This window comes from Lepidochelys kempii, chromosome 1 (genome assembly GCF_965140265.1).
Source record: "Lepidochelys kempii isolate rLepKem1 chromosome 1, rLepKem1.hap2, whole genome shotgun sequence".
Lineage (NCBI taxonomy): Eukaryota > Metazoa > Chordata > Testudines > Cheloniidae > Lepidochelys > Lepidochelys kempii.
The window spans coordinates 199,118,735-199,145,888 of NC_133256.1; the positions used below are offsets into that span (position 1 = coordinate 199,118,735).

The following is a 27,154-nucleotide window of genomic DNA, read 5'->3' on the forward strand; positions in this document are numbered from 1 at the left end:
TGCTACTAATAGAAGTCAATATACATACACTGATCAATACATTCTGAATGGGTATTTTCAATTTAAAACAAAGAACTCTCCCTCATTACAGCCACACATTTCTGGAAGACTAACATTCAGAGGGGGAGATAGAGAGGCTCAGAAAAAAATATATTCATGTCTGATGAGCCAGTGAATAAGCTGAGATTTGTATATGCTCTCTGTTAAATCTACAACAATGATAATCGTAGCAGAAGGTAAACAACTCATTGAAAAAGTGACTGATTGAACAGATGTTCCTTGTGCCAGCACTTCTGATGGCTCAACAGAATCCGCAATAACTAAATTTTCAGTTAAAAACAAAACACTAAATCAAATGGCATTATTCTTGCCCTTCTAGATGCTAATCTTCCAAATATGACCCAATCCCATGCTGCTTTACTAAGATGCAGGAGAGAGATGCAAACTGGCCCTATTCATCTCTACACAGTGTTAATTCTCAAGTCTAATTAGGGCAATTTTAATATCAACTGCTCACTGCTCATTTTAGCAGAAAAACTCAGCTATTTTGGGATTGCGGGCATAACCTGATTAGAGCACCACCACTTTTCTCCCCAATCTGAAACCTGCTTATCATAGTTTCTCCACACAATCACAAGCTATCTCAGTTTTATCTTCTGTGTATCACATGTACAATCCTAATGCTGTAACAGAACCAAATCTATTGCCAAAGAGAGCATCCCATGTTCGCATTTAGAGTACAACATTGTTATGAGCAGATGCAGCAGATATTGGTGACACAGTGGGTGGGAACCCAGGTATACCTCACAGAGCTGTCAGATGCACTGCTGGATGTAAGTCTTGTCATGAAGTGGCCTGAGATCCTTTAACTTTTCTGTACCAGCAAAAAAGCCCCATGGAGTATTTCGCAATGCTCCAGAACCACTTGTCCTGAAACCAAACAGAGACGGTTAAATTGCTTTGGATCACGCGCTGTGGGCTTTTAGCATTTACAGAATACCCAGAATCACACTGGATAGGATATCCAAAGTGTACAAGAACTATAAAATCCTCATGCTTCAAAGCATAAACCAAACATCTAATGAAGGCAGTTAAGAAAAAAAAACTGCCCCACAGGCAGGTTATTCCACAACTGTCCAATTACAGGGATTCATACATGCTTCAGAGGAATATCTGACCTGCTACAGTGATCTCATACAGGATAGCAATCTTCCTATGCACTTACATTGTTCTCATTAACATAGCATTTGTGCACAATTCCTATGTGCCTACTCTCTAATCTAATGAAAGAAACAATCAAACAGGAAAAAAAAAAAGAGCCGGGGGGGGGGGGGGAATCAAATATTTTAGGTCTTCTTTATACATCAAAATAGCAAAAAAGGACACATCTCTATTTCCTCCCCTGCCCCCTTTGCAAGCCACTTTTAAAGCCTAGAGTTTTAATTATTCATTATTTTATATTGGAAATATTGAGTGAAACAAGTCAGGAGGCATTGTAACAGTACCTTCTCACAGAGAAGTTGATTTTTCCGTCAGAGCCGTCAGAGCCACCAGTGTACTTAGATATGTTCAGCTTCGATCGTTCTCTAGAGAAAAGATCACAAAACATTACACTGTCATTTAAAGCATTATGAGGGTGCTGCCAGTAGTTTCACAACTATTGTTACACAACCCAAGATTATTAGGAATCTATTTTAATTGTATTTCTGTATTTTTTAAAAAAAATTGATTACTTACACAATGCTGTCAAAAGCACAGTTTCACCACTTCCCCAGTGAAGTCAGTCTTCTCACTTTGTGTGGGTCTTTTACACAGTAACAATGGAAAGAAAAAAACACTGAAAAATAAAAAAGTGTGACATAACTCCCCCCACCCTCCAAAATAGGCAAATGGATTGATTAGATGGCAGGTGTCATAATAGTTATTTTAACTCATTTTAATTGACAATTTACTAGATTTCAAGTAGACATTGTCCCTTTAAAGGACTTTTAAAAAGCTTTCATATTGAAAATTCTAATGTGGAGTTGATAATACATTGTAAACTATTTTTGCTATTTTTAAATGGACAGTGTTCTGTTAAGTCAAGTCACTGTGGTGTTCTTGTTTCCATAAACCTGCCTACACAAGCGAAATTTACAGGAGGTACTACCAATGCCACCTCTCTGAAATGATGTTAGCCTTAGGCCAGGTCTACACTATAAATTTACATCAGTATCACTAGGTCAGTGGTTCTCAAACTTTTTTACTGGTGACCCCCTTTCACATAGCAAGCCTCTGAGACTGCGACCCCCCTTATAAATTAAAAACACATTTTTATATATTTAACACCATTATAAATGCTGGAGGAAAAGTGGGGTTTGAGCTGGAGGCTGACAGCTCGTGACCCCCCCCAGGTAATAACCTTGCAACCCCCTGAGGGGTCCCGACCCCCAGTTTGAGAACCCCTGCACTAGGTCACTCAGAGATGTATTTAGAGGTGAACTAGACATCCAGGTGCCCTTTACCATAACAGTGAATCTCTTCACACCAAGTCCACAACAAATGACCACAACCCTCCTCCTCTCAGTTACATCAGCATAAGTGTGCTTAGAGATCAGCAGCACATACGTTGCTTGAGGTGTGTATAGACCGGCTCTGCTTGCATCCTGAACTCTAACGGGCAGCAGGGAGGCCCGGCCAGTGCTACCGCTGGAAGATGAGCTCTGTTTCATCTTGTTTAAGTTGCAAGACAAAGGCCTGTCAGCCAAAAAATGCAGAAAACAAAAATGGGAAATATTGATCTTACAGGTCAGACAGAACAGCTATTGGAGAACCCAGCTAGAGCAAGAAGCCAGACCAGAAATGGGGGAAGGAGCAGCTCGGAGGATACTAAACAAGTCCCTCATATTAATGGGTCTCAGACAGACTCTTTTCTCAATTTGGCTCGTGCGAATGACTTCCCTGACTGGGCCCAGTTTTGCTTTAATTCGTTTAAAATTTTACGGCCTCCCTGACACAGAAACATGTCCCATCACGTCCACCTACTCCCCCTTTAAATCAAGCCCCAAAACATCTCACATCCTGGGCCCTTTCCTCTAATACAGGCAGAATCCACGTGTAAAAGGTCTAAGGGGGCTGCAGGGGACCACCCCTGAAGCCAGACCCCGCTCAGTCCCCTGTCACCAGGCAGAGAAGAAAAGTTCTTCTGGTTCCCTCCAGGCCTCAGCAGGTGCCTGCCCCTCCTACCACCCAGCTCCCAGCAAAGCGCACCAGCCACAGCACCCCGCCCCGCAGGCACAGGCAGGCACCCCCACCCGGGTGATAGCGCCCCTGAAAACAAAGGGCCCAGCCCCAGGCGGGCGGGTCTCCGGCGGTAGCGCTCAGCCCCCAGCACAGGATGGGACAGGAGCCAGCGCACCCTGCAATCGCCTCAGTGAGCCTCGAGGGGCCGCGTTCAGAGTGGGGTCCCCGGCTAAAGGAAAGCTCCCGGGAATCGAACCCGCGCCCCGGCTGAAAGGCTGCGCCCGCGGGAGCCCCTGAGCGGGGCGGCTCCCGCCCCAGAGCTGCTGGTGGCGGTGGCAGAATCTCTCCCCTCCCGAGAACGGCGCGTCCGGGGGGGGGGGGGGGACTGGAGGGGCTCTGCCTAGCTGGGTATTTATCCGCCCCTCCCCCACTGCTGAACACACCAGGGCAATAGGGCTCTGGGTCCTGCCCGCTCCGGTATATTAGAGGGGGGGGGGGGGAATCGGGCCCCGGCAGCCTGGGCTCGCCGCCCGCCTGCCTCAGGCAGCAACAGCAGCGAGGCGCTAACCCACCTAGCCGCGGGGCGCGGGGCGGGGCCTAGGCGGGGCGGGGCAAGTGAAGCAGCGGGGGGCGGGGCCGGGCCTGGGGCCGTACAACAAGATGGCGCCGCCCAGAGGGGAAGTGCGAGGCTGCGGCGAACATGGCGGACGAGGAGGAGGATCCGCCGGTGAGTGAAGCTACTAGGGCTTGGGGGACCCTGGTGCCTCCTTCCTGCCAACGGAAGGTCTCTCGTTCCCGGCCTGGCCCCTGCCGGGAAACGACTTCGGGGATCGCCGGGGTCTGGCTGCCGCGTCTGGCGGGGACCCGGAGAGACCGGCTGCAGCGGCGCCGGGAGAGTGTCTCTTTCTGAAGATCAACCTGGGGCCTTTCCCGGCTGCTTCGCGTGTGCTGGCCGCCGCCGCCCTTCTCCAGCTTGTACCACGCACCCTCCCCCCACTCCACTCCCCCCCCCCACACACACACACGGGTGCTGGCAGAGGATGTGGCAAGTCACTGGCTTAGCCGGGAGTCCCCATTGCCCAGCCCGGGTAGGGCTACCGAGCGGGAACAATGTGTATAGTGGGGGGTGTTGAGAGCCACTGAACCAAACTGAAAAGGAGTCCTTGTGGCACCTTAGAGAATAAATTGGTTAGTCTCTAAGGTGCCACAAGGACTCCTTTTCTTTTTGCGAATACAGACTAACACGGCTGCTACTCTGAAACCTGAACCAGGCTGTAAACCCTGCGTGTCATGGGAACCGCTTCAAGCCCCCGGGGGTGTGTGGCACCCCTAGTTCCAGCATCTGTGCTACTGAAGGTTTATGGTCCTGTTTCAGCTTTTGACATAGTCTGTTTTCTGCCACAAACTGGAAGCTCCCTCCCAGGCTGACTGTTGTGAGTACAGAGAGTGAGAGACAAGGTGACTGAGTTAAATCCATATTGCTAACTCCAAACGTTCAACAATCATGGGTCAGGCTCACCAAAAATCATGAGATCATGTAAAAATACTAGATTTGGTTTTCTTTTTATTTGCCTTCTGCTTTTTGAGGCTTTAGCCTGCACTGGGGTCACATTTTGAGGCTTTCTCCATAGCCAGAAGGGCTAGAAACTTATTTTTTCTTTAAGAATGAAGGCTGAAATCATCACACAACCACTTGATTCCAGGAGCTGGGGCTTTAAGGAAAACAATCCTTCTGATGACAGTCGTGACACAATTATGAGTTAGCAACACTGGTTCTTGGGCCAGCTTCTCTTGGTGAAAGAGACAAGCTTTTGAGTTTCACAGAGCTCTACTTTAGGTCTTAAGTACAAATAGTTCTCATGCTCAAATGGAATTCATAATTAGACAGATATATCCCCCCACACTGTAACTCTGGGGTGGCTTGGGAGACCCTTATGGGGAGGTTGAGATGTTGGGGAGCAGAGGGAAGGGGCTTGGGTTGTGTGACCACCTGGGCCTGTCTGCTGTGCTGTTGTCTGATCTCCCTCTCTGGTGTCTGCCTCACGCTAGTTTGAAGAAGACACTGAGGAAGCTGGAGGAGGCCCAGATGGTGGGCAGGGCAAGAGGAAGAGGCTGTTCTCCAAAGAGCGTGAGTCGACGTGTGTGTGTCTCCTTGTCCGGGTCAGTAAGGACCCCCCACCCTAGGATCTCTGAGAGCGACATTTATGGCATACCAGGGTACCCTTCACTCTTCTGGGGATTATAGTCTGTTAAATGAGGATGTAGCTGTAAATTGAAATAAGCCAGTCAAGGTGACAGGCCCCCAGGATCTCTGTGGGAGTATTGTTGTATAACTTGTAACTGTAAAGAAGGCAACAGGTTGTCCTGCTGCCTAATTAGAGTCACAATTTGGATTGTGTAGTCCCTGCACCCATACCACAGGGAATATGATCCCTCAATATGTTCATTTTGGAGACCAGCACCTTACGTTAAGTTCTGGTGACTGATCTAGGATGCTGAAAATCATTGTCAGCTGAAAAATGAAGCCCTTTTAACTTGTTAGATTGCTTTCTGAACTACAAATCACTTTAATCACCATTATAGAAACTGTTCTTTGGAAGCACAGGAACAGCAACCCTAGATCAGACCCAGGTCCATCTAATCCAGTATCCTGATCCTAGAGTTTGTTGTCAAGCATAGTTCCGGTAGTACTACATGTACTGTATGTATTTCAAATGGTTGTTGCTAATATGGTTTCTGTTAACAGCCACATGGCATCTGCATGTCATTCTTACCACAATTCTATCATGTTTGGGTTGCACAGACTTGTAGATTTGCATTTGTTTGAAGAACTTGTTGCATTTGCTAAGTCTGCTGCATAGCTGGAACGAGGGAGCTCTTTCAGTCATACTATGTTTTCTGTTTCCCCAGTAAGATGTATGATGTATGGGTTTGGAGATGACCAGAATCCCTACACAGAATCGGTAGATATTCTTGAAGACCTGGTGATAGAGTTCATCACAGAGATGGTAAGTTATATTAAAAAATCTGCTTAATTTGTTTCTGGACTGTAATGACTAGAAAGAGCAGTCCATTTAAAAACAAATAACTCTTAGTTATGGACAGTGGTTAGGAAAGCCCTTTCTAAAAAAAGATCAGTGGAAGGGAATGGTTTAGTTTTCTAAAGACTCTAAAAGTAGGCTTTTTTTATTTTTCACTAAAAAGACCTATAATTTAAAAAAAATAAACTTACATAAATTTAAACCATTAATAAATGTCTTGAACTAATCCAGTAACTGGCTGATTAATCATCTGATTTGCACCCCAGAAGTCACTAACCCTTCATCCTTCCAGGGTTGATCATAGAATCATAGAATATCAGGGTTGGAAGGGACCCCAGAAGGTCATCTAGTCCAACCCCCTGCTCAAAGCAGGACCAATTCCCAGTTAAATCATCCCAGCCAGGGCTTTGTCAAGCCTGACCTTAAAAACCTCTAAGGAAGGAGATTCTACCACCTCCCTAGGTAACGCATTCCAGTGTTTCACCACCCTCTTAGTGAAAAAGTTTTTCCTAATATCCAATCTAAACCTCCCCCACTGCAACTTGAGACCATTACTCCTCGTTCTGTCATCTGCTACCATTGAGAACAGTCTAGAGCCATCCTCTTTGGAACCCCCTTTCAGGTAGTTGAAAGCAGCTATCAAATCCCCCCTCATTCTTCTCTTCTGCAGGCTAAACAATCCCAGCTCCCTCAGCCTCTCCTCATAACTCATGTGTTCCAGTCCCCTAATCATTTTTGTTGCCCTTCGCTGGACTCTCTCCAATTTATCCACATCCTTCTTGAAGTGTGGGGCCCAAAACTGGACACAGTACTCCAGATGAGGCCTCACCAATGTCGAATAGAGGGGAACGATCACGTCCCTCGATCTGCTCGCTATGCCCCTACTTATACATCCCAAAATGCCATTGGCCTTCTTGGCAACAAGGGCACACTGCTGACTCATATCCAGCTTCTCGTCCACTGTCACCCCTAGGTCCTTTTCTGCAGAACTGCTGCCTAGCCATTCGGTCCCTAGTCTGTAGCTGTGCATTGGGTTCTTCCGTCCTAAGTGCAGGACCCTGCACTTATCCTTATTGAACCTCATCAGATTCTGCATTCAACAGTGTGTATAGCATTTTTAGATGATACTTTTAAAGGGAAAGGAAAAGTCCTGCATGCTCTGTGTGGGCATTGGCTCACATTTCTATTGTTGTAAGAGAAGATTTGCCTTGTTGCCCTGAGCCAGGGATTCCTGGATTCCATTTTTTTAACTGAGCTGTGTGTTTTCTTCTCCTGGGATACAGGAGTTTACTCCTCTATTTCTACATTATTTTGCAAGTTAGGCCTGTCCTCCTGTGCACTTGTGGCTACTCTGATTTTGGTGTCATCAGCAAGTTAGATGACAATTCACTACACGCACACGCACTCAGTGAAGGCACAAAGCAGCTGTGCAGGGTGCAGACATAGGCTTGGCTGTGAATTTTATGTTATGTTTGTGACTTTTTTTATGACAAAGCACCTTACAATGTAGCACTTATATGTGAGTTGCCACGAAATAAGATTTCCAGATTTTATTTATTTGAGTTTTGGAGTGGGGTGCATATTGACTGGCACAATAGATCCTGGTCCATGAATCTTGCTCATAGCTGCTATGGTATTGCAAATAGTAAATAACTGGTAGGTAATGTTGCTGCATAAAAGACTGATTTTTTTTTTTTTTTACTAGTGTGAAAGGTAGTTCATAGACCACCTAGAAAGGCTCTCCTGACCATAGTTTAGCTAGGATGGTGGCTTTCAATCTCTGGAACTATTGGTTTTCTCTTCAAAAGTGCAAAGCCTGGCTTGTTAGAACCAAAGTGTCAGTGTACCATCTAAAAAGTGTGTAAGGTAACTTACAAGAGGGAAAAGGAAGCATAACTTTCAGTGAAATCATTTACTACTTTTTTTTAAACAGACACACAAGGCAATGTCAATTGGACGGCAGGGTCGTGTACAGGTTGAGGATATTGTCTTTTTGATCCGTAAAGACCCACGGAAGTTTGCTAGAGTAAAAGACCTGTTGACTATGAATGAAGAACTGAAACGAGCCAGGAAGGCTTTTGATGAAGCAAACTATGGATCTTGATGCTTTTGTGTTGTGCAGAGATGGTAAACATTATGGCTACATGTTATCCCTATACTTTTTTTTAAAAAGCAATTCTTTTTTTCAATACTGAGAAATTAACCCCTACTGCTTTCAGTTTGTTTTTGTGGGGTTTGTGTGTGTGTGGGGTTTTGTTTTGTTTGGGGGTTTTTTTTGGATGGATTTCAGTGCTGAAGTGTCTAAAGCAGCATTTACTGGTTAGAACTGCCAGATAAGCCTGTAAATGTATCTTAATATTTTGTATATTCTTTTTATGCTATTTTAAGAAAAGGCAAGGGAGTTCAAACTAGAAGTGTTCTAGAAGTTCTTCATGCTTGTTTGTCGCACCTTTTGTTTTGAGCTATGGCAGCCTGTCATGTACCAGATGACTGACTAGAAAGCTAAATGAGAAGAGATGCTTGGCGACTGTGCACAGTTCTCATTAGATTCATATATCCTTCACCTGATCCACCAAGTTGATTTCAAAGGAATAACTGAAAAATTAGTGTTTGAACATCATTATGTTTGGAGAGGTTTAAACAGTGTAGTTAGCCAAAGTATTGAAACTTCTGCTTTTTCTACGTCTTCTCTTTATAAGGGGGTATTTATGAATAATAAAATGTTTTAACAGTTCACTCACTCCTCTTGCTTTGAGTCTGCGATGTTAAATATATTCAAGGCATGTGAGAATATTTCCACATAAGGAACAAGAATTTATTTGCACTAAAATGCTGCATGTTCAGTAGTCTCAATGGAGTTTTAATCTAAAATATGATTTTCATGGAAATGGCTTTGCTTTTTTTGTGTGCACGCTGCCAGATATTAGTGAGGATGCTGACTTTTTAGGATTTAGCTTCAGTTAGCTGTGACTCTCTAGGCTCACCTCCCCTAGATTTAACTGCACTCTAATAGTTCTTTCCACATAATGTAGTCTAGAAAGACAAAACTGGGTTTTCAGGCATTTATTAACCAAGAGAAGGAAGCAGCCAGGGATGAATAAACAGCAGGTTCCAGTTTCCTTCTGGCATAATAAAGCTTAATGATTCTGTTCAGTCAGAAATAATTTAATAGTTCTTTGTACTGGTGGAAGATGCAGCTGCTGTGGCATTTCACAGCTGGTGTAATGTTTGGAACATTACACTAAAGGGAGCCTTTCAAATCTAGGTTTAAATTCCACTACAGTTTACTTACCTTTCATCCTTAAGACACACATTATTCCGTATATTTTACTCTGCGTGGATCTCCTGCAGAAGGCCATAAACAGAAGTCCTGCCTGTTTGATAGGAACATTACAGATCCTATGGTGCCCCTTTTGAAACAGCAGACATTACCATATTTATCCCTGTAACCCATTGGTTCTCAACCTTTCCAGACTACTGTGCCCCTTTCAGGAGTCTGATTTGTCTTGTGGACGGCAAGTTTCACCTTACTTAAACTACTTGCTTACAAAATCAGATATATAAAAATACAAAAGTGTCCCAGCACACTATTATTGAAAAATTGCTTTCTCACTTACCATATAGTTATGAAATAAGTCAATTGGAATATCACTATTTACATTTCAGTGTAGTCTATAGAGCAGTACAAACAAGTCATTGTCTGTATGAAATTTTAGTTTGTACTGTTTTCGTTAGTGCTTCTTATGTAGCTTATTGTAAAACTAGGCAAATATCTCTAGATGAGTTTTTGTAGCCCCTCGAAGACCTCTGCATACCTCCAGGGGTATGCGTAACTCTGGTTAGGAACCATTGCTCTAACCCACTGGTGACATCGTTTTGTGATTTGTGTAGTGATAGCTTGTAAGTGGTGTGGGATCTTCTAAAAGAAAGGTGTTAAGTGTGAATTATAGTTTACTACGTGACAAGAGAATTTCAGGGGGAAGCCAATCAAGCCACTAAAATAGACAGCTTCTTCCAAGATTGGCCTGCTGTATTATGCTGCAGGACTACTCAAGCCTAGTGCCTGAACGTAGCATTTAACCTTGTAAATAACAGCCTAGAGCGGGGTGGCCAACCTGTGGCTTTTCAGAAGTTAATATGTGGCTCCTTGTATAGGCACCGACTCAGGGGCTGGAGCTACAGGTGCCAACTTTCCACTGTGCCAGGGGGGTGCTCACTGCTCAACCCTTGGCTCTGCCACAGGCCCTCGCTCCTCCTCTCCCCCTGCCCCCAGAGCCTCCTGCATGCTAAGAAACAGCTGATGGGGAGGTGCTGGGGGGGAGAACTGATGAGGGGCTGCTGATGTATTACTGTGGCTCTTTGGCAATGTACATTGGTAAACTCTAGCTTCTTCTCAGGCTCAGATTGGCCACTCCTGCCTAGAGGACTTTTGTAGAAATTTTAACTTGTATGCAAAGAAAATAAGATCACAAAACTTGGGGGGGGGGGGGGGGGGGGCATTTTTATGCATGGGTAATGTGACTTAATTTGAATACTTAACACCAATGGGGATGGTGCTGTATAAAATGTAAATGTGTCTGTGCTGAAGTGAGGTAGGAGACTTATAGGATGGGGTAGCTTTGTTCTTCCATCCTCTGGGCTACCTTTTATTTTTCTTGTGGGCACTATTGTAAAGATTGGTTTTAAGGAGGAATAGCACCTAGATTATTTTGTGTATTATAAGGCTAGCAGATCCAGTTTTGGACCAGCACCCCATTGTAGTAGGTCCTGTATAATAGAGTATTTCATATACCCCCAACATTCTTCTAGGTGAAAACAGATCACTGGGGCATTGTGATAAATCCAAGATTTCAGTGGCATCCTGGTTACTGCTGTATCAGCTGCCCCCCCCCCCCCCTTACTCTGCTGTGATACTTACAGGAAACTGACCAGAGAAAGTATTTAAACAAAAAATTGCATCCTCCCCCCTCCTCTGGCACTTAAGGTTTGATCCTGGGAACACACATGTAACTATGAACAGTAGTCCCATTGGATTCAATAAGACTACTCCTGTACAGCAGTGATATAGAAGCAGGACCATAAATTAAGTTGTCCTCAGCATGGACCATTGCTCTGTATGTATTTGTACAGTGACTCCTCACTTAGTCATCCCCATTAACATTGTTTCATTGCTGATCAATGGGGGGACATGCTTGTTTAAAGTTGTGCAATGTTCCCTTATAAGCTTCACAATCATCATTGCTGTATAGAGTATTAAATTGTTTAAGACTTGTACTCTGTGTGTGTGTATATGTATGTGTGTGTGTGTGTGTATATATATATATATATAAAAAATTTTCCACCAAACAAAAAACTTCCCTAGAACCTAACCCCCATTTACATTAATTCTTTTGGAGAAATTGGATTCACTTAACATTCTTTCACTTAATCACATTTTTCAGGAACATAACTACAACATTAAGCAAGGAGTTATGGTACATACAAATAAATACAAAATACCTCAATGCTGCTTGGAAGCCTCTGAGCAGTAGTGAAGTTAAGTATTTCATAACTGATTGATTGGTGCTATTATTCTTGCACCTTTCTCTGAAGCAGCTGGTGCTGGTCCCTGGTAGAAATAGGCTTTACTAGACTAAACAGACCACAGGTCAGCTCCTCATGTATTCTCCATCCTTATTTTCAGTTACTTGTATCTTTCCCAGAAAGTAGCCTTCTGAGCTGAAAGCTGCTTCTTAAGCTATGTCCAGCACTGAGTTATGGAATATTCTACTGAAAAGCTTAATCTGTACCTGCCTTTTGCAGTGTAATAACTCCATGGAAGTGGATTTGTGTCTTCTGATGAATGAAGGCAGAACACTTATTTTTAATCATGCTGCAGCTAGACTACTTCAGTGCACTATAGTTGGCTACTACCCTTAAAGTAGCCTCAGCTACATTGTGTGTAAGCTGAAACATCAGCTCACCTCTTCCTCCAGACTGAGTTGTTTTATGCACCGAATCAGCGCTTCAAATAGGTAAGCATCTTTCAGAACTGGGGTTCTCAATGAAACCCTAACCCCTGTGACACTTATTCTACAGTGTACCTCCAGCCCTGACTACTAGACTTACTATATGGATCACTCTTACAGGTGGGGCTTAAACTTCACAGCACCAGCAGGAATGCATGCTCACTGTATGACCTACATTTCAGATCTGGCCAAGCACTGGAGTTTGGGTAGCTTAAAGCAGTGGCTGTCAACCTTTCCAGACTACTGTACCCCTTTCAGGAGTCTGATTTGTCTTGAGTACCCATAAGTTTCACCTCACTTAAATTACTTGTTTACAAAATCAGACAAAATACAAGAGAGGCACAGTACACTTACTGAAAAACTGATTCATTTTTATCATGTAAAAAAATGAATTAGAATATAAATAGTGCTTACATTTCAGTGTATAGTAAAGTTATCTGTATAAAACTTTAATTTGTACTGATTTTGCTAGTGCTTTTTATGCAGCCTGTTAAAACCTAGGCAAATATCTAGATGAGTTGATGTACCCCCTGGAAGACCTCTGTGTACTCCAAGGACACATGTACTCCTGGCTGAAGGCAACACTGTAGGAGCCAGCTTATGTGCTCCCATATGCTTTAGGCATCAGAATGGCAAAGACTGCTGTCCTCCCTCTAGGATCATGACAATACAAAGACATTTTGGCTTCTGTACTAGCAGCAAATATTAAAGGGGTGACTGAACCTAGTCTTGGCTTGTTTGAACACTACAAATACTTAGAAAGTATTTTAAATCTTCACTCAAGGCAAGGGAGGGGTTCCTTTGATAGCCAGAAGCAGGTGGCCTGGCTCTTTCCACACGCTAGAGGAATCTTGTCCTCTAGTTGGTTTCTAACATGGTGTTTTATACTACATTCTGTGATTGCAGCACTTATAAAGACAGGTCTCTCATTGTCATGCAGTAGGACTAAAGAGAGATGAAGAGATGAAAAACGCATCAAATAAACCACTGTTCCCTTAGCAAGGCCCTCTCACCCATGAAGATTTATTGGACTGTCCATCTGAGATATCTCCTCTAAAATACCATTTTGCAAAGAAACATTTAGTAAGACCATCATCTTCTGTAGTGCAGCCTCACTAGCCCCCACCACGCCGCCCCAATTATTGTGGGGAAATTAAGTATGTGGATTACAGAGATTAACACTTAAGAAGATGGGTTGGGGTCTCCTAAAGGAAACTATTAGAAACATTGTTAAAGGCAGTTATAAAAGCTAGACTGTGGAGTTCTAGAGCAGTAGTCCCCAAATTTTCATGGTTCATACACTGCTCTGTGCACCCCTACCCCATGTGCCCAGGAGCAGGGCTGTAGCTCCTGGGGTGGGGGGGGGGTGGAGATAAACACAGGTAAGGGGGCCAAGGCTGGGGCTGCAGCTCGGTGCGGGTCTCGGGCCAGGGCTGGGAACAGAGCAGTAGCCAGGGGCCAAGGATTGGGGAGGGGCCAAAACTAGGGGTGAGACGGGTGTAGAGTTGAGGCTGCGCATGGGGCCAGAGCAGAGGGGTTGGAGTGGGGTTGGGTGGTGCTTCTTCCCCCACTCCCCATGGGGACTGGCTTGGGCCCCACTGTGCCCCCCCCAATGTTCCTCCACACCCACCCTTGGGGGGGCATGTCCCACAGTTTGGGGACCTCTGTACTACAGTGACTCACCCACATATCACACCAGTGTTATACACCTATTGCTGCAAAAATGTCATCAATATCATTGTTCTCACTAGCCCCTTTCACTGTAGGTCCAGGGTTTCTTTCCAACGCCACAGGTTCAGAGGTCCCCACTTTGTCTTGTTCTCTAACATGCTTGGTAGCACTACAGTCTCCTGCTTTTCTTAAGTGAAGTGAATACTCACACTGCTGAGCAGGAAAGAGGGACACAGCACCAGGCATACTGTCTTCAAAAAGGATGGAAGTGTTTTGTTGAACAAACTCTGGAGTCTTCTTTGAGACAGATTTTGACCTTTTAGACAGTTTGATCTTCCTTTGCTGCCAGGAACTTGCTCTGTGGTACTGCTTTGGCCAACGTGCCTTTTGCAAGCCAGAGAGAAGGTATTTGCAGATAGATGCTTTAACACAGCCCAGTTTTTTCTGCAAGCTTTAAGGTGAAGGGGGAAAAACAAAGCAATTCTTCAGTGAGAAGGGGGAAAAAACAAAAGGGTTTCTGCTCTGGCAAAATTCAACCCTCCCAGCGTTGGGACATTTCCCTTCTTCCCTCACAACTCAGAGGTATTGAAGCATCTTGGAAATCATAAGCCCAGGCTTGCAAAAAATCACCATCCCAGGTAGAAAGAATATTCGCCCACCCTTCCATCTTATTGCAGTGTAGAAAGTATTCATACACATTTATAAAAGCCTCACTGCAGATGAGTGAACAGAATAATTTAATTAAGCAACTGCACACTGGTGGACTCTAACTTTCGTTTAAGAATAGCTGATTTCTGTCATCTTAAGCCAAAAACCCCACTCATACCAGAACAGCAGTCGCCACTCAAGGTTTTGTACTAGCCTAGCTACATTAGTTTTAAGTCAACACTTAGGTGATGCCAATACAATTTTCCCACATAGGTAAGACCTAAATAGTAGGATATATTGAAGAACAGTAAAGTGGTGTCCCAGAAAACCACAAGTCCATGTTAAATTACACCTGCCTGCAGCCCTGAGCCTCCACATGCTGCAGCCGTTTGCTTTTCAAAAGTTTGGTTCCCAGAAAGAAAGCTTCTGACTTGAGCTTTTTGCTTTTGCAGCAGTGAACAGCCATTTTGAGTGCTTCAGACAGTTCTCTGAAAGAGCAGGCTTCTCTAAACCTCAACACAAGGGATTTGGCATGCTGGGATCTCGCTGCTTTTGCTTCAGAAAGTGTTAGTCTGAAGTCTACATCCTGAAATAAAGATGAAGGAAGAAATTAGTGTTTAAAAAAAAATCAGTGTCCAATTGATCCTCAACAGGAGAAAAGCTCAGATCCTTAGTGTTAAAGAAACATCATTTACTGCACCGAGGCGCAGTGGTCTGGTTGTTAAGAGCAAGGGACTTAAGTTCAGGAAACTGCAGTTCAATTCCCATCTCTAGCACCAACTGTGAAATGGAGACGGATACCCACATTTGTAAAGCACTCAGATCCGCAAGCAAAGGATAAACTACATCGTCTATGCAAAGCCTCCATGCCAGTCTGAGGAGCTAAGACAAGGTAAGCCAGGGAAAGAGCCCTGGAAGCCACTAGCTTCAAAGTACCAGGGACAGGCAACGCAGAGGGGAAGAGAATATTTTCCATCACAAACATACAGAAAAAGCCTTTGGAGCCCTGATGTCCTCTTTAAGAGACACAACGTGTGTTAATTTAAGCCATACAAACCTTTTGGACTCTGGGTTTAAGTTGCCTACATAACGTCTTGATGTCAAATCCCAACTGCTCCCCTAGGGAGGGAGAGAAAGAAAAGATTGTCGCTTAAAAATGGGAAGAGTTAGTTCATGTTGGTAAGAGTCCTTTCCGTAACTGCAGTTTCACCCCAGCTCAGCTGTTCAGTCTGCTGCATAGCCATACAGGAGACATCGGGCCGTAAGCTGCTTACTAACAACTGGCTCACACCAGGGCTCAGCATTGCCAGCTGGCAATGCAAAGAGGGGCGAACAAAGGATCCAGATGCAAGATACATTTCAGCCACCTAGGAGCAAGGAACAAAATGGATGGCGAGATTCACAGAAAGCAACACAGAAAAATTAGGTGGATAAAGAAAGCCATTCATGCACTTTGATGCTTTTGGCTTCTGCCACCAGCCCTCCTGGAAGGGAGGTTTAGTGGTTAAAGCACAGATCTAGGTTCTGCTGTGTGGGACTTGGCCAGTTTACTTAGCTTCACTGTCCCCTCATTTATAAAATGGGGAGGAGGAATGATAAGAATGAGCTGTCTACTATGTAGACCTACTAAGAGGCTTAAATTGTTCATCTTTGTAAAGGGTTTTGAGATCCTGTACTGTACCGCACCATGGAAGTGCAAAGCATTACTTAACACACTTCCCCCCGCACCAAAAGTCCTCACATATTTCCAGAAAAACAGTAACAAAATTGCAAAGCTTTACACTTCAAAAGAGGACGTGAAAGAGAAACATAGGCCAAAGCACACTTCTTACCACTCTTCTGTTAAGAGATCCCAGCATATACCTGGCACAGAGAAGCTTAAAATGAAGCATTTCATGCTGGGACCTGTCGTATCCCTGAGCCACAGGATTTACTCGATTTTATGCAAGTTAGGTAGAACCTAAGGGTTAGGGGCATGTTGCAAACATGGCCCTCCCCACCAACAATACTATAGCAGAACTCTTTACCTTTATTAGATCTCTTCACCAGAACCGGCTTCCCAATGTCAATAGGGCGCTGGATGCTCATCATCTTCTTGCTGCCCCTTGTGGGAGCTGCCAGGCCTCTCTCTTTACTGCACCTGGATGCTACTGCAGGCCCTGTGAACAGTCTGTTCAGCCACCCAGTTGCCTTTTTTGTTGCAAGTACTTTAGGTCTTTTCTTAATCTCCAAATAAAGGGGTCCCAGAAACTCAGTGATTTCAGAAGGGAAGGTAAACCCCTTAATATAAGGCATCTGCTGGGTCCTGGACACCTCCTGCAGCAACCCAGACAACACCCCATATAAAGAAATGAGGCTTTGTAATACACACCTATAAAGAATCCTGGGAAAATAAACACATGGGCATGAGCCAGCTGCAGACACAAGCTGTTTAACTTGTATTCACTAAGCAAGTACACTAATCCTGTACCTGCCTCTCCCTCCCCTTTTCTCCTAAAGAAGTCCCTTTCCTCTTCCCTCCTGCCCCCGACACTTCTGGGTCCTGACTTCATGCTCTCCAACCACCTTTCCTTGCATGTGTTTCGAAACTGGTTCTTCCCTACAAATAGCCTAACCTCCCAATGTAAACTGCTTCCTCAATGCTGATTTCTGGCCTAAGGGAGGGTTAGCAGTTTTGGTTGGACCTATTCCTGGAGGTTTCATCATGATATAATCTTTAACTAAAAAGATTTATCTTTAACTCCTGGAGACTCCAGGACAATCCTGGAAGCTTGGCAACCCTAAGCATGGGGCAACAGGACAGGACTTGCTCCACTCTATAAGTCTCCATCCAATACCCACCCTCCAGAAACCACTTTTCTTCCCTAGCACTATATCTTGTGGATCTTCCATAAACCCTGGGAATTAGCAGGTTCCCAGGTAACATCCAGCCAAGCCCATTTAACGGGCATTCTTTCATGCACCAAAACATTTTGCATCAATTCAATACAGTTGGGCCTACTTATTTGATATGATACACTTTCCTTTTCAATGTCAACTGGAAAATTATTTTCCTGTTCCAAACGGCTCTTATACAATTTATTATACATGGAGCTATGCCATGCAAGAGAATCTACATTTTTTTTTTCAGTCTAATTGCACACTTTGTACATGAAACAATGATGTGAAGAGACTGGAACAATGATTTCACTGAAAGAATCAGGAGCATTGAGGACTGGCTCCATTCTATCAATTTTATTTTCAGCATGAGGCAGGTCAGATTGGTTACTGGAAAATCCCAGATGTTAAAAAATGTTGTGGCAAACTGACACCATGTAGTATAGATAGGTATATACAGAGTGAAATGAACTTGGCTAAAGAAAATATATGTTTTGCAGTTCATGTAAAGTGCAGGTCCTGTTAGCAGTTGTGGGAGAGCCTTGAAGGAAGAGGGCTAATTGGAAAAACTGGACCTGGAAGGTAACTGACAAGATAGGAGGGAAAGTCCTTAAAGAAGACACCCTAGTTACCAAGAGTGGTTCAAACTGGTTTAATCAAAAAGAAATTTTCAGTCATGTAGGGTCTGATAAAGGTATAACAGGCTGAGTGTTCACTCTGAGTACCTGCCCTGTGCAGCTGGAACCAGCCAACATGGGTTTGAGCATCCCGGGTCTATTCCTGTTGTAAGTATCTACTCCATACTTATAACTGCATGTTATTATATGGGTGTGGTTATTGCTTAGGCATTTAAGACACATTTGGAGCAACTATAAATATCATTTCACCTTTGGATTTAATAAAGGAATTTATGGTTAAATTAGTGTCATGGTAATACCCTGTATTAATAATAAAAAGAAAAGGAGTACTTGTGGCACCTTAGAGACTAACCAATTTATTTGAGCATGAGCTTTCGTGAGCTACAGCTCACTTCATCGGTGAAGTGAGCTGTAGCTCACGAAAGCTCATGCTCAATAAATTGGTTAGTCTCTAAGGTGCCACAAGTACTCCTTTTCTTTTTGCGAATACAGACTAACACGGCTGTTACTCTGAAACCTGTATTAATAATAATAATTCTAACCACCCTGATTGTGGTATAGTTAAGGTTAGAGAAATTTGCTAAGTGCCAAGTATGCACATTTCACATCCACTACAGCATCCTACAGGATATCCAGTAAGAGAACACAGCTTGTTTGTCGCACCTGAAACTGACAGGTCAAGAGAGAAGGAAGGTGGCACCGACTAGGACTACACCACCCTATTCTGGTGAGACAACTCACTAAGCAGAAAGGCCAGAGTACAGCCATGCCATCTGCTGGTGAAAGTACCCAAGGAAAAGAAGACAGATGAAAAACAGTAAAGATTAGTTTTCAAAAAGTACAAACCATAATCTACTTAACAATCCTGAAACCACGGTGTTCAAGAGAATGTATTCTTCCAAACACAGATGCTTAACAGATAGGCTGGAAATTAAGCTGGTTAAGGTTAGACAACACTATAACAATGTACAATGGAACTCAGTGAGCAAAGAGACTTTCCTTAAAAAAAACCTCAAGCAGCAATAGCCTTGGCAATTGTTTAGGCTAGGGATACCCAAATGCAGGCTTACTAGGGGCTGCAATGGCAAATTTCACACCTAATAACACAAATACATGCATGCAACTTGAAGCTTCTTTAATAGATTTAAAAAAAAGAATTGCTTGGCTGAGTCTAGCAGCAGTTACGAGCCTACAGTAGATCCAGTTCTCACCATGAAGCTGAATGGGGGAGGGCTGCAAGTGATATTTAAGAAAATCATTCTGTAAAGAGGAAGGATACACAAATGCTTTGCAGCAACACTCCAGTAAGCGCAGCAAGAGCTTACAGCCTCCCAAGATCTTCACCGCCACCACTTCTGTCACAGGCTGGCTGGGAACTAAGCACTCCTCTGCATTTTCAGATTTACTTTTCCTACATTGTCAGAAGGGTAAGGAGATGGTGGTTACACTTAGCATTTGTATTTTCTTCTGAAGTTTTTAGCAGCTTGGAGGTAATGCTTACTGAGGCCTGGTCTGCACTACAAAGTTAGGTGCCTTTGTGCATGTGTCTATTCTTAAATCCATCTCCCACCTATAAGCACCCTGTTATGGCAACACAGTAACACCCCCTCCCCAAGTGGCGCTGAGCCGTGGTCGACGTACTGAGGTTGACGCAGCACAAGTGCAGACACTGTGTTACTTAACAGTCCTCCAGCAGCTGTCCCACAATGCCTGACACAGACTGCTCTGGTCACAATTATGAACTCCACTGCCTAGGGATCACAGAGAGTGGAAGGCCCCCTCCCCTTTAAAGCCCCCTGATTGTCCCACTTGGTGAGCACACCTAGCAGCTCTCCATTGCTGTGTGCAGTTGCCCAGCTGGACATGACTGCTACACACTCCAGACATGCGCCAGCTCAGATTACATAGGAGATATTAGATCTCCTGGGCCTGTAGGGAGAAGAGGCTGTGCAGACACAGCTACAGACTAGCTGTAGAAATGTGGACATCTATGAGCAGATTGCACGGGGGGTGCAGAAGGGGTACGACATGGACCAGCAGCAGTGCCACATGAAAGCGAAGGCACTACATCAGGCATATCAGAAGGCCATGGAGGCCAACAGTCAATCCGGTGCCAAACTGTAGACATGCCACCTTTACAAAGAGCTGCATGCCATACTTGGCAGAGACCCCATCACCACAATGGATACCTCCAACGAGCCTGAGCCACAGGCCCCTAGCATGAACAGCAAGGATGAGGGACAAGTGACCAAGGACCCAGCTATGCTGAGCATCAGGACCTGTTTGAGATTCCACTGCAGTCCAGGCAGTTGAGCATGGGGAAGTCCGATGCAGAGGAAGGAACCCAGGTAAGTGTAACTGTATTTCCCATTACACTGATGTACTGAGCTGTGTCCTGTTAAGGTGGGGGCACCATATCGACTTTTCATTAGTTTACTCATACGAGACGAGGTAGCAGTAGAACAAAGAGAGGTAGCATCGTTATCTGCTTTTCATTGCCCTGTAGAGTTAGGCAAGGGGGCCATATAGAGCAATTTGTTTATACACAGGGATGGCCCTTGAATCCTCCTGAACGATCTCGAAGAAACTTTCATGGAGTTACTCCACAGTCCTCTCCCAAAGGTTTCTAGGAATGGCAGCCTTATTTCTTTCTCACACCACTCCGTGGTAATTTTGGCAGGCACTATTGCAGTACACAGGTAGCAGCATAAAGGCCCGGGCAGCAGCTGTGCTCTCTGTTACCCTGAGAATTGAGATATCAGCTAAAAATCACCACCCCTCTGCGTGGGAAATGGTGCCAGTATTCAGTGCTGTTGCCTTATACTCACAGTTTCATGAAACTGAGCAATTCCCTCCTCATTTCCCTCACGCCCGGCGTGCCACGCTCACTGTGGCTGGTGCTGTGAGTGGCGCCCGGCACAAGCACACCAAAGCAGATGTGTCAATGAGCGTGTCTTGTTTAATTCTTTAGGGGAGCAAGGGATGGGAGTTCTGAACCTCAACTTTCGCTTTCTGTTGTGAATATACTGACAATGGTACCTCTGTGCATTTTATGTCGTTGCTGCCTTGAGGGGTTCCTGCTCCACATCCACTGAACATCTGAGTCAGATAAGGAGGAGAAAGAAGAGGACTTTGGGTGACATGTTCAATGAAATCCTGCAAGCCAGTGCTGTATCAGAGCTCAAGCACAGGGCCTGAAGGGTGAACACTGCAGACGGCCTGGAGAAGGAAAGAGCAGATAGGTCAAAGGCCCAGGAATCCCAGCAGGAAAAGGAGAGGAAGTTGCACTGGGATGTAATGGGGCTTCTCTGACAACAAACACAAATGCTGCAGATTCTTCTGGACCTATAGGTTCAACAGTCCTGGGCTTGCCTCCCTTTGTAGTCCATGGAGAACTCCATTGCAGCACCTCCTTACACCCCCTCTAACATTCCACATGGCATTATGGGCCGCATCCCTACCCCTATCATTCCACCCCACAGAATATTAAGGACAACCAGAGCATCACATACACTGACCTGTGAAAGCCACAGTTGCTGTATGTGTAGGTAAAGTGGACATGAACATTCCTTCCCCCTATTTAAGTTCTGTTCCATTAGTTTTTAATGTATTTGCTTTTAAATTGCAGGTTTTTCTTTGCACTTTTTGTTAATTAATAAAATTCTATTATTTCGAAAATAATTCATCTTTATTAGACCACAACATATGCTGTAGAGTGCCTAGCAGTTCTGAAAGTACCCCTTTGTTGTTGGTTTAACAACTCAGAGGATCAATGACCTACAGTGTAATAATCATAAATGTACAGCAAGCGCCACAAAATTAACAAGTACACTGACAGTGTGATATTCAGAGATATACACCAACCACCACACAATTCCTAACAGGCCCCAAACAGCAAGTCTAGGGAGAGCACAGTCTACCACAACACATTCCTGTGACTCACTGTTGATGTGCTCTATCAAAGCCTCCCTGAGCCATATAGCTCCACATTGAGCAATTCTACTAGCCCATGTGTCTGGTTGTTCAAACTCAGCAGACAGCCACTCCACCCCAGCAGCAAACTTGCCCTCTTTGCTTCACAGATATTATGCAGGTCACAGCAGACAGTTGTAACTGTTGGGATGGGTTTTTTTCCACTGAGATCCAATCTTGTAAGTGAGCAATACCAGCATCCCTTCAATCTACCAAAAACGCATTTAACTGTCATTCTGCACCTACTGAGCAGATAGTTGAATCTCTCCTTGGTGCTGTTGAGGTGGCCGGTATACAGCTTCATAAGCCAGAGGAGTAAAGCGTAGGCTGCGTCTGCCAGGATCACTACTGGCATTTCAACATCACCAACGGTAATCCGCTGGTCGGGAAAGAAAGTGCCTGTTTGTGGCTTTCTGAACAGTCCTGTGTTCTTAAAGATGCAAGTGTCATGCACCGTCCCTGACCAGGCAACACCGATGTTGGTGAAGCATCCCTGGTGATCCACCGGTGCTCGCAAAATCATAGAAAAGTAGCCCTTTCTGTCGATGTGCTCTATGGCAAGGTACTCTGGTGACAAAATAGGGACATGCATGCTGTCTATTGCTCCACCGCAGTTTGGGAATCTCACCACTACGCCCTACACATTGCCGAGAATCACGGTCCAGTGTAGCATGAGACAATTAATGGCCCTGCATGCTTGCATGACAACAGCCCCTCCTGTGGATTTTCCAACTCCACAATGATTTCCCACTGACTGGTGGCAATTCAGCCTTGCAAATTTCCACAGTGCGATTGCCACTTGCTTCTCCACTGTAAGTGCAGCTCTCATTTTGTGTCCCTGTGCTGGAGGGATGGGGCGAGCTCAGCACACAGATCCAGGAAGGTGGCCTTTCACATCCAAAAGTTCTGCAGCCGTTGCTCATCATCCCAAACTTGCATTACGGTAAGATCCCAACAGTCAGGACTCCTTTCTCAGGCCCAGAAGTGGCTCTTCACCTTCTGCAGCTGCTCTGTGAATGACACTAGCAACCTTGAATTGGTTCTCGCTATGTCCCACAGCAATCTGTCATCCAAGAAATCATCAAGTTCCTCGCTGATTCGGTTCTTCTTATGGCTCTGCAAATACTGGAGGATCATGCATCCGTCCTATGCTTGCAACACTTATGACAGTAGCGCAGAGCTGTGCAGGCTCCATGCTTCTGTCGGAGATAGTGGACAGTGAAGATGGCTCTGCAGTTTCATGGGATTTTTTTTTTTTTTTTTTAAAGACAAGAAAATTATGGGATATAGATGGCATTTTGTGATGGAGACAGTTACATACTGAAAAGTTGAGCCCTTGCTCCCAGACACCCCTGCACAACTCATTTCTGCCCCACCATGCATTGTCAAAACTTCCCAAGAGACAGTGAGCTGGACGGTGGCAGGTTGCACACTGGGATACGTACCCATGGTGCACTGCACTGTGCATCGACACAAATACTCCTGGTAAGTATGCACAGAGCCGATGCTAGGAGCCAAGTATGCACGTGCACAAGCAATATACTATCTGTGGCAGCTTTCTGCCAACATAACTTGTGTCGACCAAAGTTTGTAGTGTAGACATGGCCTAAGATACTGTATCACATAGCAAGAGAATGGGTGGTAAGATATACAGTTTCATGCAACTTACTTGGGACACAACTCCGCCAAGTCTTGAATGGAGCCCGTCAAGTTCATCTGATTTAAACGCTTTAAGCATTGTTCTACCTGGAAAGAGAACAAATACCTTGGGTGGATATTTTCAGAAAAACAAGTTTTTTAGCCTAACAGTTGTCCATTAAATTACGCAACATCTCCCCTTCTCAGTCTGCCAGGGGCAGTAGGTGGACCTTCTGAGTTGGTACATTCAAATATCCAAATAATGGTGGTGGGATCTCTCTATGACATTACTGTGACAGGAATTTACACTGGGACAAAGAGATTGTTGATTACTGCTGACTCCTGTAGGTTGCATGTTGCTATTTTGGGGATTTAATTAAGTTTTCAAAAATAAAAATGCAAATGACTTCAGAAGGAGGCAGTGTGTCAAGTGGATAGATAGGAAGTCAGAAAACCTGGGTTGTAACCTCAGTTGGGCTACAGCAATGAGCAGCATACTTATTATATTTAGCTAAAATACACCAAAAAAATTTTTTTTAATTGATATTCAGCAAATATATTCAACTTCACTTTTTAAAGCTGCTTTGAAAAACTCGGTTATTTCCCAAGGACAGTTTGCAGAAGTTGTATTTCAAAGGCAATTTGTGGATTATTTTCCCCCACCCATTGAACACAAATATTTGTATTTCTATTATTATTGAATTGTAAGAAGCATGAAATGGATAAAAACATCTAATTACATTTATTTAGGGTCTTAACTTGAACACAAAGGGTCTAAATATTGTTCTTACAGAAATAAATAGCAGAATTCTCATTGACTACAAAGGAGCAAGAATTGGTTCAAAATAAGTGGAACTTACAATATCTTAAAGACAAGCAAAGAGAGTTATGAAACTACCAAACCCCACACTTTTGGGATGAAAACAAGCCTGCCAAATTTCTTCCTCAAAAGAAATTTTGAGAAAATTGCAATGGACTAAAAACTGACATTTAGAAGACTCATTCCAACCATAATTATTTCATGAAGCTGCTTCTTGCTGACCTGTTTCAGAGACAAATAGGTTTTATGGTGAGACATTCTGTTGTGGAATGTATAAAGGATCGAATGTAAAACTTTTCCTTCTGCATCCACAGCTTTATTCTTTAGCAACGTGCTGACCTTGTAACATCCTTTAATAACAGCTGGAAGGCATCTCACTGAGGAAAAAATGGAGACATTAATTATTTATTCCATACACGATAAATCATATTAGGACAGCATAAATTACAACAATCCATGTCCCAAAGCACATGGGCCAAAGAAACATACTTCATAAAAGCTAGGAACTACCTGTCTTGTTTTCAAACACATTTGAACAAATACCAGTTTGCTACTCTTGCCTGCAATACATTCTTTAGTCCTTACTTATGATATATAACACATGGGAGTTCCATTAAAACAGAATTTTAAGTCATTTACTTCTCCCCACTTCTTCTGTTTTCCATTTCACTTAGCTTGGACAGTGCAACTTGTGTGTTCTAGTTTAGGCAGTATCACTAGAGCTAGTCCAATAGATTTGGATTTGTGTTCCTAAAACTGCAAGGGAATAGAAATAAAACTGCCAGGAAGTGAGCTGAGGGAGGGGGTTGGTTTTTTTTTTTAATCATGATCACGTCTAGTCAGGTTTTGTTCTGTATTTAAACCACAAACCTTTAGAACTCTGGGACTAAAACTACTAGATCAGACCCTCTAAAAATCCATTCCCAGATCCGTGACAATCCCAGTCACACACATGCTTCACGCAGTGTGCGCCTAGCTGTGTTTTAGAGTCACAGATGATCTGAGAGTCAGGTACTGGTGCCTCAAGTTTGCAGACAGGAAGGGAAAGAGCTAACGGCCCTGTACGTATTGGGGGGCGGAAGAGGGTCGCCACATATCCTGGGTGAGTTCTACTTTCCTCCTCCCCAAGGCTGCTTCCACTATAGCCCCCAACCCCAGCATCCTTCCAGTGCAGCCCCCCCAACCCCAGCATCCTTCCCGTGCAGCCCCCCCAACCCCAGCATCCTTCCCGTGCAGCCCTCCCCCGACCCCAGCATCCCTCCCGTGCAGCCCTCCCCCGACCTCGACCCCAGCATCCCTCCCGTGCAGCCCCCCCAACCCCAGCATCCTTCCAGTGCAGCCCCCCCGACCCCGACCCCAGCATCCCTCCCGTGCAGCCCTCCCCCGACCTCGACCCCAGCATCCCTCCCGTGCAGCCCCCCCAACCCCAGCATCCTTCCAGTGCAGCCCCCCCGACCCCGACCCCAGCATCCCTCCCGTGCAGCCCCACGCACGCCCCTGCCAACTTCCCTCTCGGTCCCAGCGGACGGTGGTAGGTGCTTGTTCTTCCCAGGGCCCCCTCCCCAGCGCTGCCCTTTGGTCGGCTACCTGCGGGGTGTTGGGCCGGCAGGGCCACCGTAGCGCAGCTCGCCGGCCACGGCACACGCCACCGGTTCCACGCCGCCTCCCCCTGCCCAAGCGCCGCCATTTTGCCGGGGTGGGAAGAGGCGGGGACTCCGAGAGCGGCGATATGGGGGCGGGGCTACAAGAAAGGAGGCGGGGCGGGGCGGGACCAAATGGTCTGGGCGGGGGAAGCGCAGGCTCTCCTGGGCGGGGCCTGGTGCGAGGCTTCCCCCCCGCCCCCCCCCCCCGGGCTTCCTCGTGAGCGGCTGAGTCTCGTGGCGCCCCACTGGCCCCCGGGGTCCCTAGCGCGGGGGGCGGGTGAGGCCAGAGCCCCACGTGGGCCGGGTGCTGCCAGGGCCCCGCCTCCGCTGGGCTTGTGCCTCAGGCCCCAGCTCCTGGAGGCAGGCGATGGGGGGGAGAAGCTGAGCTGGCCCCCAGGGCAGGAGGTGTCCCGCCCTCCCGGCTGCAGAGCCCAGCTTGAGAGCGGGACCCCGGGGTAAGCCTTAAGGCTGTGAAGGCGAAGAACCCAGCAGGCATTAGTTTCTTTTTGATCGCATGAGTTGTAAGCCAATATCATGATTTTTCAGGGGCCTGTAACTTGTGAGCTTTGAACAGCGAGGGCTGGCGGCGCTCCTGCCCCCGCTGAGATCACCCCAGTGGGCATCCACATGGCAGGGATCTGGGGCAGTGTGGCCAAGCCAGGTCACTGCCCCCTCATCACAACTCAAAGCAGCACCAGACGCTGCCAAAACAACAGATGCAAAACCTGCGGCTATATCATCGCTGTGTCGGCTACAATAATCGATGCTCCCCACGGTACACCTTTCAAGAGCCACGGGTACCACGGGTGTCTATCACAGCATATGGTGTCCCTCATCCAGTAAACTAAATGCCCCATCAATAACTATGTGGGTGAAATGCGACTATCACTACACTGAACTCACACGGGGAAATGATAAAAGATAAAAAACTCCACATGGTCTGTCCATCACAGGCATCCAGACACCTTTCACCAAA

General features: G+C 45.3%; 2 protein-coding genes and 1 pseudogene across 2 annotated transcripts; 1 reads left to right on the forward strand and 2 right to left on the reverse strand.

Moving 5' to 3' along the window:
• Nucleotides 1-3,391, reverse strand: part of LOC140896493 (kinetochore protein NDC80 homolog) — a 28,688-nt pseudogene extending 25,297 nt beyond the window's left edge.
• Nucleotides 3,392-3,853: 462 nt separating this feature from the next.
• On the forward strand, nucleotides 3,854-11,537 carry TAF13 (TATA-box binding protein associated factor 13). Its single transcript, XM_073308410.1, has 4 exons — nucleotides 3,854-3,949; nucleotides 5,272-5,350; nucleotides 6,133-6,230; nucleotides 8,197-11,537. The coding sequence occupies exons 1-4, from the start codon at nucleotides 3,923-3,925 to the stop codon at nucleotides 8,365-8,367; spliced, it is 375 nt and encodes a 124-aa protein (XP_073164511.1). The 5' UTR covers nucleotides 3,854-3,922; the 3' UTR covers nucleotides 8,368-11,537.
• RMP64 (ribonuclease MRP subunit p64) lies at nucleotides 8,035-26,224 on the reverse strand. The gene is made up of 9 exons (XM_073308363.1): nucleotides 26,123-26,224; nucleotides 24,758-24,912; nucleotides 23,747-23,823; nucleotides 19,385-19,516; nucleotides 18,952-19,029; nucleotides 16,618-16,973; nucleotides 15,648-15,709; nucleotides 14,947-15,176; nucleotides 8,035-14,393 (listed from the first exon to the last, which is right to left on the reverse strand). The coding sequence occupies exons 1-9, from the start codon at nucleotides 26,220-26,222 to the stop codon at nucleotides 13,973-13,975; spliced, it is 1,611 nt and encodes a 536-aa protein (XP_073164464.1). The 5' UTR covers nucleotides 26,223-26,224; the 3' UTR covers nucleotides 8,035-13,972.
• Nucleotides 26,225-27,154: the final 930 nt, after the last annotated feature.

What these genes read in the sequence shown, in the direction of transcription:
- TAF13 (XM_073308410.1), top strand. Translation starts at nt 3,923, where the DNA reads ATGGCGGACGAGGAGGAGGATCCGCCG. An exon ending in ACGAGGAGGAGGATCCGCCG is followed by an intron (nt 3,950 to 5,271) that starts GTGAGTGAAGCT and finishes GCCTCACGCTAG; the next exon opens with TTTGAAGAAGACACTGAGGA. An exon ending in GAGGCTGTTCTCCAAAGAGC is followed by an intron (nt 5,351 to 6,132) that starts GTGAGTCGACGT and finishes CTGTTTCCCCAG; the next exon opens with TAAGATGTATGATGTATGGG.
- RMP64 (XM_073308363.1), bottom strand. Translation starts at nt 26,222, where the DNA reads ATGGCGGCGCTTGGGCAGGGGGAGGCGGCGTGGAACCGGTGGCGTGTG. An exon ending in GCCGGCCCAACACCCCGCAG is followed by an intron (nt 24,913 to 26,122) that starts GTAGCCGACCAA and finishes TTTTTTCCTCAG; the next exon opens with TGAGATGCCTTCCAGCTGTT. An exon ending in GGATTGTTAAGTAGATTATG is followed by an intron (nt 16,974 to 18,951) that starts GTTTGTACTTTT and finishes TTATTTTCCCAG; the next exon opens with GATTCTTTATAGGTGTGTAT.